At 46.6% G+C, this 13,304-nt stretch overlaps 1 protein-coding gene across 2 annotated transcripts in view; it reads right to left on the reverse strand.

The window, feature by feature from the left end:
- Positions 1-13,304, reverse strand: part of INTS1 (integrator complex subunit 1) — a 28,265-nt gene that overhangs the window by 12,370 nt on the left and 2,591 nt on the right. Inside the window, exons 6-29 of one of the 2 annotated variants that reach the window (XM_082292493.1) lie at positions 13,003-13,108; positions 12,559-12,745; positions 12,288-12,433; positions 11,844-11,985; positions 11,340-11,516; positions 10,985-11,093; positions 10,234-10,354; positions 9,516-9,593; positions 8,830-8,987; positions 7,563-7,659; positions 7,057-7,148; positions 6,667-6,727; positions 6,087-6,284; positions 5,680-5,809; positions 5,335-5,514; positions 5,094-5,243; positions 4,336-4,515; positions 4,044-4,148; positions 3,036-3,203; positions 2,607-2,718; positions 2,120-2,278; positions 1,239-1,385; positions 748-846; positions 254-378 (exon numbers count right to left, since the gene is read on the reverse strand). In XM_082292493.1, coding sequence (XP_082148619.1) covers positions 254-378; positions 748-846; positions 1,239-1,385; positions 2,120-2,278; positions 2,607-2,718; positions 3,036-3,203; positions 4,044-4,148; positions 4,336-4,515; positions 5,094-5,243; positions 5,335-5,514; positions 5,680-5,809; positions 6,087-6,284; positions 6,667-6,727; positions 7,057-7,148; positions 7,563-7,659; positions 8,830-8,987; positions 9,516-9,593; positions 10,234-10,354; positions 10,985-11,093; positions 11,340-11,516; positions 11,844-11,985; positions 12,288-12,433; positions 12,559-12,745; positions 13,003-13,108 — 3,227 coding nt within the window. Of the gene's footprint in view, positions 1-253; positions 379-747; positions 847-1,238; positions 1,386-2,119; positions 2,282-2,606; positions 2,719-3,035; positions 3,204-4,043; positions 4,149-4,335; positions 4,516-5,093; positions 5,244-5,334; positions 5,515-5,679; positions 5,810-6,086; positions 6,285-6,666; positions 6,728-7,056; positions 7,149-7,562; positions 7,660-8,829; positions 8,988-9,515; positions 9,594-10,233; positions 10,355-10,984; positions 11,094-11,339; positions 11,517-11,843; positions 11,986-12,287; positions 12,434-12,558; positions 12,746-13,002; positions 13,109-13,304 lie in introns of both variants that reach the window. The other variant, XM_082292492.1, reaches the window with a different exon arrangement.

Below are 13,304 nucleotides of genomic sequence, written 5' to 3' on the forward strand. Positions count from 1 at the left end.
AGCAACATGCTACTAGGTACTGACAGTACTAGGCATGATCAAAAGCCACATCACGTTCCAACTGCAAGAAAAAATTCCTGCCAGTATCAACTCCACCAGGCTGTAATGGCATGGCCTCGTTGCATCAGGGCTTTCATATTTATCGCCATCAAACACTGCAGGATAAGGGGTCACAAGATGCAAGTATAAGATAGATGGATTCTGTAAAGCTGCTGCAGGGAAGCAGCTACTCAGCTGGAGGTTGTAACAGTACCTGCAGAAAGATGCTTGCCAGATCATCTTCTGGGCCCAGAACACGGACCTGGCTCAAGGCCCGGATCCGGCTCTGACTTTGAGAGTTTTCAGGACTAGATTTTGACCTTGCAGTCTCAGCACTGTCTGCAAGAGGAATAAAAGGAAAGAAAGGAAAATGCTGTTATGGTAGAAAGCATCTGGAGCCCCAACACCAGATCACTTTCAGCTTTACAGTCTCTAACTACTGAGGAATTCAGCAGCTTTTCTCTTGAGTCCAAGCAAGACCTATTTTTCCATATCACTCAGAAAAACTCACTGTAATACAAACTCCAAAAATATTGGAATTTCTCCCATTGTCAGAAGCAAAAAAACTCTAAAAAGGACTAGTGTCTAACTTGCTGGTATATTGCAACATGACTGCTTTTGAAGACAGCACTGCTTGTTCTTCTGAACAGCAACAAAGGAGGGAAGTTTGGAAGATGACTTTGACATTTAGGCTATCCCAGGCAGTACCTCGGCGGGCTGGTAAGGAGGCAGTAAGCAAGGAATGGAAAGTCTGGCCTCCTGTTGCTCCTCTCTCATGTTGAACCTCCACAAGATGAGCCATGTAGTCTGAAAAAAGGAGGAAATAACAGCACATCATCATCTTGCCCTCTTCAGTAAAGCAGGACAGAACTGGGTGTTTGTACAGCTCCCACAGACAAGAGAATCTGCTGTTCCCATAAACTTCATAACATGATGCCTTGAAAACTTTGTTTCTTTTACAAAGTACCTCCCAAACTACTTTTTGACTCTGTGTGCTCCAATCCAAAAAATCCCTCTCTATTTTGAGAAATACAACCAAGGGCCACCCAGGTGTCTACAGTGACAACAAGCTGCCAAAGCAGCCTGTGCACAAAGTTTGCTGAGGTAGCTTGGATTTTTCCAAGGAAGTCACAGGAGATACTCACGGAAACTGTTCAAGAAAAAGTTAAATGCCTAGTCAGCCTCATCTGTAGCCTTACTCTTGTCCATGATGTTCTGCTCCAGCGTCTGTGGGTCATGAGATACTGCCTGATCCAGGTACTGCAGAAGTTTGCTCATGCTGGAAACTGGGATTCCAAAGGACTGGACAAAGAGAAGCAGCTGCTGTGGTTCCAGGTCCTGCAGGGCTGAAATAAACAAACACTGAGTCCTCAGACCTCTGAACTGCCCATGGAGTGTCACCTTTATTACCTGATCTTTATGCTTTTGTCTGGACCAACAGTGACACATTAATGACAGGGCTGCAGAGAGCCTAAAGCCAGAAGTCTGACAGCTGCCTACTATATTTTCTTTCCTCTGCAAATCATTGCCGCCTTATTGCATCTTCCAGTTAATTCACTCACTGGCTAATTTGATCTTCTGTTTAATTTTATTAGAACCTCAGTAACGCAATCATTTGTATTAAAAAATAACTTCCACTCTATCTCTTGATGGCTGCAGGCAGGAATTATTGAATAATTCAATCACTGGCTATAGACAGCTGTCATTTAATTAGTAAAATGGGATGAAAGCACTGAATACCAAGAAGAAAGAGAGCACTGACAAGTGGTATGAGGACCAGAGTAACCAGAGGTTTAGCTTATATCCTTCAGGCACAGCTTCCCACAGTGCTGTGCCTGTTGTCTGGTGACTGCACAGTTGTACAAGAGATGGGACCTCAATTCAGAGCCCCCCCATTCCTTTAAAATACACAGAAAGCACAATATCCATTCAGACTCACTCCCCTACTTTAAAAGTAATAGTGACAGATGGCTCCATCCAAAGGCATCCCAGTAGGATGGCTGGGCACACTTGAGCAGGGAAACCTCTCCCCTTCCTTTCAGCAGGGTCTGAAACACCAATGAATGTGCCACAGGCTCACCTGCATCCACGAGACGCGGGACCTCAGAGCGGATCATCCGCAGCTTCAGCCAGTCAGGGAGCAGCAGAGCCTCCTCAGAGGTGTCAACCAGAAAAGCAGTAGGAAGGGGCTTTTTCTCCGGGAACCATATATCCAGTAAGGTGTAAAAATCACCATCTCCTGCTTAAGAGTGGATACAAAATTATTTCCCATGTTCACAAGCACCTAGAACACCCTGCCCTTCTCTATCAGTACACCAGAACACACCATTGTTTTAGTATTTCCTGCTGTCTGCAGAAAGCAAAAAAAAAAGAAATCAGCCTGCAAATCCTTCACTCTCTGCAGCAATATTCTGATAAATCTTACAGCTACAAACAAGTACTGCAAGGGCTGAGCCTGCGAGTAGAAGGATTAACACCAGCCTGACCTGTTAGGAGATAGCAGATAGAGAAAAGCCTCCCTGTATTCTCCATTACCCCCTGAAAAAATCTGAGCATATTTCACTAACCTTGAGGTGGCCCCAGTGTCAGGAGAATAACCATGGCATGGACCACAAGGATGTGCATGGTGGCCGTTTCCCCACTAGTCCAACGAAGGAACACCTGATCCTGGGACTCTGACTGGAAAAAGCCAGGAAAAGACAGGATGAGCAAAGGTGGGGAGAGAAAGGAGAACATGAGAACGGACAACTTTAGCCAGACCATAGTTCCCAATATCACCAGCAGTGGCCACAAAAGATACTTGGGGAAAAGTTAAAAAGGCTTTTTACAAACACATAGGCTTGGCTCTGATACTGTGCCACGATCCAATTATTTTCAGATCAAGGAATTCTTGAGCTGGACTTGGTTTATTCAAATTGAGTAACACATAAAGGGCTTCTGTTTTGTTAACCTGTCCAGTCTCTGTGAGCTGCTGAGGCAAGGCAGGAGGCACTCACCCAGCTGTACACCTCCTCACCCTCCTTGCTCTGCCGCATGCGCTTGATGTAGCGGGAGAAGATGGAGAGCAGAGCCACGAGCACCGCGTCTGACTCAGCACTGTAGGAGAGCTTGGAGAACAGGTGGGACATGATGGTGGAGCGCTCCACGATCAGTCGGGCAACATCCTGCAAGGCAAAAACATCCAGGAGGTCTTTACTGCAAAACACAGCCAGGTGTCCTGGTTTCACTGCAGTGTTCTCCAGGTTCTATCATCAGCCCAGTAAACGCCACTCTGGAGATCAGCTTGTGGAGTCAAGAGTAGAACCGACACAAGAGGGACAAGGCCAGTGCTTTGCATGCATCTTACAGTGTCCCCAGTGGAGCACAGGTGCCTTCTGATGCAGCCCATTAAAGTAAGCATTTACATAGCATTTCTCTGAAGAAAAAGATCCACTGACGCTTACCATTTAACCTCCTCCACGTATCTAAACAGATCTATGGAGGCATTATCAGCACATGAGTCTTAAAAGCAATGAAAAAAGCACCCACGGAGAAAAATGAAAAAAAAAATCATTATTAAAAAAAATCCACCAAAAGCTTTTCTAGAAAGAAAAAAAAAACCATAAACAAATAAACCCAGAAATCTAGTTTTGGTTATAGGAGAGTACATATCTACCACTAAAGTTCCTGATTTCCCATTCTCTCCCCAGGCACATATGACTGCAGGTTTAGCACCTGCTTACTTATGAAACACTGTCAGGTGATGGGATTTCCATCAAACCACTATCCACTCTTGCATTCCCCATTCCAGCTGATGGGCTGTTGGACTGGAAGTTATTGCTCTGATACCATTTCGTTATATGAACCAAAGACACAGCTTGCCTTTAAACCCATACAGAAAGACACAAACATGCAGTTATCAGAGTAACATGCTCCCCAAAACTCATCCTGGTGGTACAGCAAGTCCCTTGCCTACCACTGTCCTGGGACATGCCACGTGTCCCCCATGTGATCCCTCCCCTCACCAGAGCAAGGTCGTTGTGCTGTCCCTGCTCCTCCACTGGGGCATGCTGGGAGAGGTACACCAGGTAAGCACTGATGGTCTGGGGATCTGTCTCCATGTGGATGGCCTAGAATGAGAATTCCTTTCATTAGAAATCAAGACTTAGTGAAAACAAGCACCAGCATAAGCGAAATTCTTCTGCAAGCATATAAACATGTCAATATCGCAGCCAGATCCAATTTGTTTCCATCTGTTTCAGCAGGAGTAGAAAAAGAACAAGCTGGACACTCCTTCCTTCAGCTGCTTACACCCACCTGCTGCAAGGCCAGAGCTGTCGTGGCTCTCACACTGTCAAACAGCGGCAGCCTCGGGAGGTCTCTCAGCAGCCACTGATATCCCTGCAGCAGCTCAGAATCGCCCGAGTCTTCTTCCATGGGGTGATCCTTCTCCTCCCCATCACGCATTCCTCCTTCCGACAGCACCAAGGACAGGCCCTGCACAAGTCACACGGATATGGCTGCTGCATTTGAAGCCACAGCCACAGCTGGACTGTGAGTTTCAAACCAGTGAATATTAACAGAAACCTGCTTCAAACACCACAGAATGATCCAAATGCAGTACAACAGGTTTCATCTCATTTAATATGTTTTCTTGACAGATACCCTGCTTGAAGTTTCAGTCTGAGCATGATCTTTCTGAGCTCCCTGCAATTGTCTTTGCCTTGACTACGCTCCAGAGCACCAGGCACTCACTCATTCCCCCTCTCCACAGAAAACAGCCTCTGCCAATTACTCTACACAGCACACAGTCTCCTGAGTCTACACCTGAACTTCACAGGAAACAAAGCAAAACCCAGCTCTATCTTAAGAAAAAGTACAATTTGGCTGTTGAACAATAACTTCTGAGCAGCAGGGAGCAGAAGTGCATTTGATGGGGTTGGAGATTGAGACGAGTCACTGAAGGAGGATGACATGAAACAATTTCACTGTGTTGGCTCTGGACTCAAGATAACCTAGGGCTCTGCCCTGGGCTTCAGACAGACCCTAGCCAAGATGATTTGCATTCTGCCCACCTTCATGGCCAGGACCCGGGAAGCCACCTGGGAGGAACTCAGGCGCCGCAGGAAATAGTCCAGCACCTCACAGGTTGTCTGTTCATCTGCTTTGGGTCCCAACAGCAAGTCTTGCAAGCGTCCAAGCAACTGCCTTTGTTTCTGTTGTCTCTGTGGAGTGAGAAGTTGGCCTGTCCAGTGAAATCAAATCTGGGATGCACAGGAAGTAGGTAACAGAAGGGTTCCTCAAGAGATTGCTCACCTGGCGTTTCTTGGCACGCTGGTCCTTACTCTCACCCTCCTCTTCTTCTTCACCTGAGGTCGATTCATCAGCAGCATCATGAAGCAGGAACTCACAAAGGCACTGCACGGGCAGGACATCCAAGGAGCCCTCGCTGGACTGAACCAGATCTGCCAGCCATGGCATTGACTGTGATGAGGCCTGGGAAGGATGAGAGTAACAAGTTCAGCAGAACACAGATGCAGCACACTGATCATTTAATTCCTGAGCAGCAAACCACCTTCCCCTGAATCTCACTTAGCTTCCTTTTGCCCCTCACTCTGCTCAAGTTTCAGAGGCGAGGGATCCAGTCCCACCACAGCCCACCTGTCTTTGAATGATGTTGAGAAGAAAGTCAGGATGGCGACTGCGACACAGAAGGTGGCCCAAGCGAAGTGACTGGTTCAGGCTTTTCACCTGCTCCAGGACATGTGGTGGAGGTCTGCGAGGGGGGCCCCTGTCACAGAAACAACAAGTTATTCACAGGCTGACAGACTTTGGTGTGATGAGTATCAGTCAGTTCAGCAGCGCATGAGGGGTCTATAGGAAGGTGGCAGGCAGGTTGGAAACAGATGATCTTCCAAACCAAACCATTTTATGATTCTGTGATCCCATGGGCTACCACACCACAGGGTTCTTCTTCCTCACATCAACCACCCTGTGGAGGAGCAGGGTTTCCTGACTAGTGTTAACTGGGATTTCATGATGGCACCCAAATGCAGAAGGCTACTTACTGAGGGTCCAGACTTGTCAGCTGGGACAGCAAGAGGCTGCTGCTTTCTGTAATTGTTTGTTTTGTGGATGCAGCAGCCAGATGACCCTCAAATGCAAGAATCTCTTGTTTTTCTCTCTGGGAGATTTGAAGTTCACGATTAATCATCTCTGTGCGTGTCTCCTCATCCGTCAAGGTACATTGAGGATAGGAATAATTACTGAGAAAATAAGTTTAAAAAAAGGAAATGGTTATCTTGTTCTATTCAGAATTAATGAATCACAGTCAGGAAGAACACAAGACCTCAGCTCTGATAGACAATGTAGAAAAAAACAAGTAGTTTCTCAGTGGAGCCAGGAGACTGAGACCTTCTCAGCAAGGCACAGCAGTCATCCCCCTCCCCCTTCTTCTCAGCTTTATTCCCTTGCTTATAATATTTTTGTCAAGGGAAGGCACTTTTCCCACTCCAACTGCAGTGTTGATGCCAGTTTATTTTACACCAGTCCCACTGGAAAGGAAGGAGTCGCATGGCACAAACTTAATTCAGAAATGTGTGTTTTCAGTGGTCTATCTGATTTATGTACAGATTTAACCATACTAACTTGGTCATGACCATTTCCATGAGCATCTTTAGAGAGGGGTACTCCTCCCATGCAGCCAGACCTGCAACAGAGAAGAGAAGGACAATGAGGAATACAGGGGAAAAAAATAGAGCCTTTATATATACTCTAACACATTGCAAGGTGGGGAGACACAAACTCACTTGAGAACAGCTCATAACACTCAGAGCACAAACAAGGTGATTCCAGCCACATGCTGGTCCAAATCCCACTTCCACACATTTTTCACCCACAGGGGACACACAGTTATTTAACTGCAGTTACCTCACCAGCCCAGCATAGGCCTTACACACAAGCAAGCAGACTTCTGCAGAAAGCACCTTGGCCAATTTTTGCAGCAGAACTGGTGTCCTGGGAAATGTCCCCACTCACCAATGTTTTCAGGATTGAATGCTGCCACTACAAGCAGGAGAGGCCAAGCTTTCCAGTAGAGAGTAGAAATAGCTAGATTTGGAGGCTGGTACCTGCAAAAGCCATCAATAGAGAGAAGTGGTCAAGTTGGGTTCCGTAAGTCCACCTCAAGTCTGCTTTTCTCCTTAATCAAGCACTGTTTAAATTCAGTCATGCCATTCAGTGGTTTTCTCAACAAACAAACACACACACACACAAATAACCTTTCAGGAGGGACAGCAGGATTTAGCTGAGGATTTCTAGGGCAGAAAGGTCAGTGCTTGCAGAGCAAAGTACATTCCATGACTCAGGTCTTGATTGCTCTAGAGAAACACCCATCTGAACACGACCCTGAAAAGGCTTCCTCACCATTTTGTGATTACAAAGTGTAATAGAGAAAACATGTTAAAATCTGTGAGCTGGGAATGTTAGTCACAAGGTGAAAGTGAGCTGGATCACAACAAGATTATCTCTGTGATAAGTCTTACCCTGGGGGTAGCTGGATATTCTCTGGATGGTGATAAGTGCACAGATTCAAGACTGCATCGATCAGCTGGATTCTTTCTACCCTCAGGACCTCGACATCTGGAGGAGAAGAAAAGACTGAACAAGTTATTGACCTGTCTACCTCCCTGGAAGTCCTTCAAGAAAAGCATCACAGTGTAAGAAAAATTTTACTTCAAGCAACTATGTTATTGTGGGCTTGCTGTCATGGTATTACAGAAACAAAAAAAACAACATTTAAAAAGGAAAAACACTTTAAAAATCCTATAAGTCAATCTATAAGGATATGGAGCTTTTCAGCTGCTATCTGGTTTAAATTCTTAAGGGTACTTTTTTCCCCCAATGCATGCAATATGATACTTGTAACTTTTTCAGAACTTGGATACACTCCTTCAGGTAAGCAACAAATCTGCTCAGAACTTCCAGGGCTCAGAGGAACTAAAAATGCATTTCAACTTTGTTGCAAGTTTTCAGACTCACTCTAATTCTGAGTCTGAAAATGAAATGGTGCAGGATTTAAAATCCTATATGAGAGGCTGGACACATTTTGAGAGGACACTGAACAGCAAGATCATTCCACAAGCACTGAGCAGTTCAGGATTACTCTTTGCCATTGGCCACTCAGCACTAAGAGCATGTCAGATGCTTTAGAATTGAACTCTGACAACACCCTCAATTCTGCCACAAACACATACAGCTCAGCTGAACAGACATATTTCGCAGCAATGCGGGAATTTAGACAAATGCTAAATGAATTCATAAAAGGAGTAAAAGAAAAGACTGCTTTTGTAACTGCTATTCTGTAAGTGTCCCAATAATGGACTTGGGAAGAGTGCACAATTGGTTAATTAATTTAACTTCCAAACCTTTCATTTTTGCATAGCCTATAAATTTCATTTTACAGTATGTACAAAGGACTAAATTGAATTTAAAAACGCTGACTCAAAACTCCGGGTAGTGGTTCACAGCCCTTCATTCTCTACACAACCAATAATTTCCCAAACACTCCATGATACAAAATTAGTAACAGAGGGAAACAGTAAGAGAAAATAAGAAGCTTTTCTAGTGAGAAAGCAACAGCAGTACATGTCTGGCCCTGAGCCAAATGCTTAGCCATCATGACTAAAATATACTTTAAGTGATGCAAAGGCTCTGTGGTAGGTGGTAGGAGCTGTCTCAGCGCTGGGTGGCAATAGGAGGATGTGGAGACAGAAGCAAGCACTTGCTGGTGGGAGCTCTGTGCAGCCTCACCATCTGCTTGCACAGCTGCAGCCCTCTTCACCAAGTGGTCGGCGAGCTCCATGGCATCGGCGGGGCCCAGGGGCAGGTCCCGCGACAAACCAATCACAAGGATGCGCATCAGGGTGTCCTCCAGGATGGGCACCTCGGAGCACAGGCGAAGGAAGAAGCTGCAGGAGACACGAGACATCAATCACACTTCTTTGGACAGCAGCGTGAGGCCTCCCAGAACCCTCCACAGACCCTACAACTCATCTGAGCAGAAGATACATCACAGCTTAGTTTACAGCACCTTCCCTGATCTCCAGCTCCAAATGCAACAATATGAAACAAATTATTATTGGAGTATCACTCTCAGTGCCTTGTACCTCGATGCTTCAGCCTCCTTGAGTCTGAGCTCCCCAAGGTTACACCCCAGTTACCCACACACTGCGGGGCTGCCCTCTTTACAACTACAGCATCAAGATAACAGAACAGCTTGGCACAGGGAACTCGAATGAAGGAGGAAGAGGAACAGATGGAGAGTGGAACAACACCCCTCAATTTTATGGCAGTGTAACAGATGAAGAAAATCTGAGCACAGTTCCAAGCCTTTCCAACACTGAGCTATAAAAGGATCACCAGAAAACACCCATTCCTCTGCCTTCAGCTAGAGCAGCTCCCCACCTGCACCCACCACGGGAGGGGCACACACTCACTTGCGGTCACTCTCAGGGGGCCAGTTGTCCCATTTGTAGTAGGTTTCTGGCTGTTCTGTGAAGAGCACCTTGTGAAGGCTGTAGAGATGAAGAGGACAGTAAACATCATCTGTGAGGCTTAAATCCAGTCTCCCCAAAATCCTGCTAAAGCTTCCCATCCTACACATGAAGGAGCCTCCTCAGATAAGTGAGTCTAGCAACAGTAACCACATGATTCAGAACAGGGAGGACTGTACAATATGGGCTCTGGGCTTTTAGACTTTCAGTAACTTATCTTGCTTACTATTAATTCTGGCTTGAACTGCCTCAGTAATGCCTTGTGCCAAGACCCCAGGATACCACCTGACCTCCAGAAGACAGAATTATCTGTGGAGTCCTCAGCCACAGAGACTGAAAAACTATTTCAGACAGAAAAACAAGGGGTCCACAGGGATTGTGTTTGGTCAGGTAACTAGAAATCCCCTACTGAGTGGATCCAAACAATATAAATGAGAAATATTTTCCATTATCATATGTTTCCGGTAAGAGGAGGCATCTGAATGAATTTCAGAGAGAGATACAGCCCCAGCCTGAAGCCTGCTAAAACTGCTTCTGCTCCCAGTCTGAAAAATGGGAGAGAAATCTAACCAAACCCTGGTGTACACCTGTTTTTTCATAACACATCCCAGTGCTGGGGAAGGGACTGGTTATGCACAGAGATGACCAGGCTGACTCTCACCAGTGCACATAGTCCTTTGGAGCCAGCTTGCTGATCGATGGAACAACTGTGTGCAGCCACCAGACAGCATCCCGTTGGATAGCAGCAATTTGGTTCTGGAACGAGCGCAGCACTTCCAGGTCTGAAAAACAGTCAGGTCACAAAGTACACACACGGGCCCCATCAGAAGTGTGGTGGTTTCAAGACAGTAACCAGGACTCTGAGGCATCAACAGTAAATCATCGAATCACAGAATGGTTTGGGTTGGAAGGAACCTTAAAGATCACCTTGTTCCAATTCCTGCACCACAGGCAGGGACGCCTTCCACTAGAGAAGGGGAACCAGAGAAGAGGAGTATATGAGAAAGCCTTGAGCCCCCCAGCTCTGACAACACATGTGCTTTGCTTTCTGACACATGCTGCAGCAAAACCCTCAACATGAAGCACACATGGATTAGTTTTGTGAGAAGGAGGCATGGGGGCAGTCATGTCAGTGCCACACCAAAGGCCTGTCTTCCCAGCCCCTTAATAATCCTTACAGCTGCCCCTTCAGGCTTGAGGCCCCTCCATCCACAGCTCCTTTTCCCCAGCCTCTCAGCCACTGCTTCCATAGAGAAAAGAAGCACCCAGCCATGCAAATGCCACACCTCCTATCTCTGTCAGTCCCAGGATGACAGCAGGCTCCCAACCCTAGGGGCAATACTCCCCCAAATCAGGGACAGATATCTACCAAGATGCCCATCCTCAGGGAGAACCCAGGTTCTTCTGCTTACTCTTTTTCTCTCCTTTGTCCCAAGCAATTCCAGCCTCCTTCACCTGGGCTGTGATACCAAGCATCATGGAGACAGCTAGCAGGTCGGTTATGTGGATGACAAACCGCTCCTTAAAATAGAGAAGAAAAAAAAGTGAGTTGAACAGCAATACCCAGAGCTGCCTTCTGGAAGTGTTTTGTCATCAAAAATGACGAACATGGATGTTTGGAAATGAGATATGGGAGTGCTGCTAAGAGACACACAAATAGTGACTCACTCAGACACGAAAGAGCAAAAGAAAGAAGGGCCAGAAAAGCAGACAAAGAGCTCAGTGCATCACTGGCACATCCAGCAGCACAAAGGTCAAAAATGGTACCTTGAATTCCATCTCTGCATACAGGGCCTCCTTCCGTTCCTGCATAAGACCCAGACAGAAGGCCTGGAAGTTGATCTCATGTTTTGTCTGTTTGATGATCTCCCGCAGCAGAGCCCGTGAAGCTCGCAGGTAATCATCCTTGGTGGTCAACAGGTCCTGGAACACCATTGCCAGGTACTGGGGCCACACAGAGAGAAAACTTTCAGTGTGCTGTAATGGGTCTGCATCCACAGAATGAAGAGACACAAGGAAACCATGCTGCTGGTATCCTGTCCTTCAGACCCCTGGGGAGCTGTAATAACGTTTCTCCCATGAAACTGCATTATCATTCAGATTGTGGGAGTTAGAAAATGCCCATTTATGTTTATTCCTACCAAGAATAATAATATAACTTCAAAATAGTATGATTCTGCCTGTGAAAAGATTCATCTGAGCCTCAAAACAACTAAATCTGTTGGGTGGGGTTCCAGGATCACCATCAGTCATCCAAGACACTGCACCTACCTTTGGAGCTTGCTCTGAGCTGTGCTGAAGCACAGTATACAGGATCTGCATGTTGTTGGGGTTTCTTGCATTTGATAGTTCATTGAAAATCACAAATTTAATGGTGGTGCCCAGGTTATCCCTGTGTGCATTCAGCAGCTCTCTGCAAGGGAAGACCAGAGATACCTGAACTGACATTTCAGTGCAGCTGGACACATTGTTTTGATTTCTCCTTGAAGTACTTAGCACACAAAAGTGAAAAGGATGGAACAGCCCAAGTCAAAGGACAACATCAAAGGACTACTGAAAGACTTCCAGGACAAAGAAATTCATTTAAATGAACACAAGACACTCCATGCTCCAAGATGGTACTTGAAACCACTGTGCAGAGACAATGAGACTGTCAAGTACCTGGGCACATCTCCCACAGTGCTTTCTCTTCCCATCACAGACCCAGTCACTCACCTGATACACAGCATGTAGTGGTTGAGAAGGACTTTTGGCTTGAGACGAATTTTGATCAGGTTAGAGATAACTTCCATGTCCTCTGAGCTGTGGGTGTTACAGTTCATACAGACTGACATCAGCAAGTCCTGAGCTGGCTTGGTCAACTGCAGAGGGAGAGCAGAAAGACTCCAGCCACTTGATATTACAGACCAGAAACGTAACTGGCAGTATGCAGCCCTCCTGGCTGGATTCCAGACCAGGGTTGTGCTTCAGCAGCTCCTCTCCTTACCTTTGGATTCTGCAGCCACATCTCCAGCCTCTGCACAGCCATCTGACGCACCTCTTTGTAGCCACAGGTTGCTGTCAGCAGCCGGAGCAGGTTCCGGGAGACATTGTCCATGGGCTGGCGCCTGTTGAGCTGGTCCCGAAGCATGTCCAGGACATATTCCTCCACACTCTCTGCAAGGTCTTCATACCTGGGCCACACAAATTGAACTTGACTCATTTCCACAAAAGCCAGTCCAGAGATCAACACTCTTTCCTGTTTGCGGTTTGCATTTCAAACCAACAAAATCCACTCTTTTCTCCTGGAACCAGTTTTATCTGATGCTCAGCATCCCCCAGCAGGTGCCACAGGAGCTCTCTGCCACAGCTCTGCAGGGTGGGTGAGCACAGACACATCTACAGACACATCTGCCACACAGCTGTGTTAGGAGAGGAAGAGGCACTGTACCTGGGCATGAGCTGACCCGCCTGCTCCGGGCTCATTTTTTCCTCTGCAATCAGCAGCTCACTCTGGCTGTCCTCCTCCTCTGTCATGGAAGGGTGTGGGCTACTCCCTACGAGAGACCAGGACACAGCACAGCACACTCCATGAGGCAACTCCTCTCCCTAGAGACCAATCACGTGTGCTCTGGTTTGTTCAGCTTCTTTCAAGGATCCCTTTCAGCAAGACCACAGCCTCTCACACTGCATCCCACACAGGCCCATTTTGCATGACCCTCAAACATCCCCTGGACATGAAAGAGCCCCAAA

This window comes from Coloeus monedula, assembly GCF_965178545.1.
Source record: "Coloeus monedula genome assembly, chromosome: 16".
NCBI lineage: Eukaryota > Metazoa > Chordata > Aves > Passeriformes > Corvidae > Coloeus > Coloeus monedula.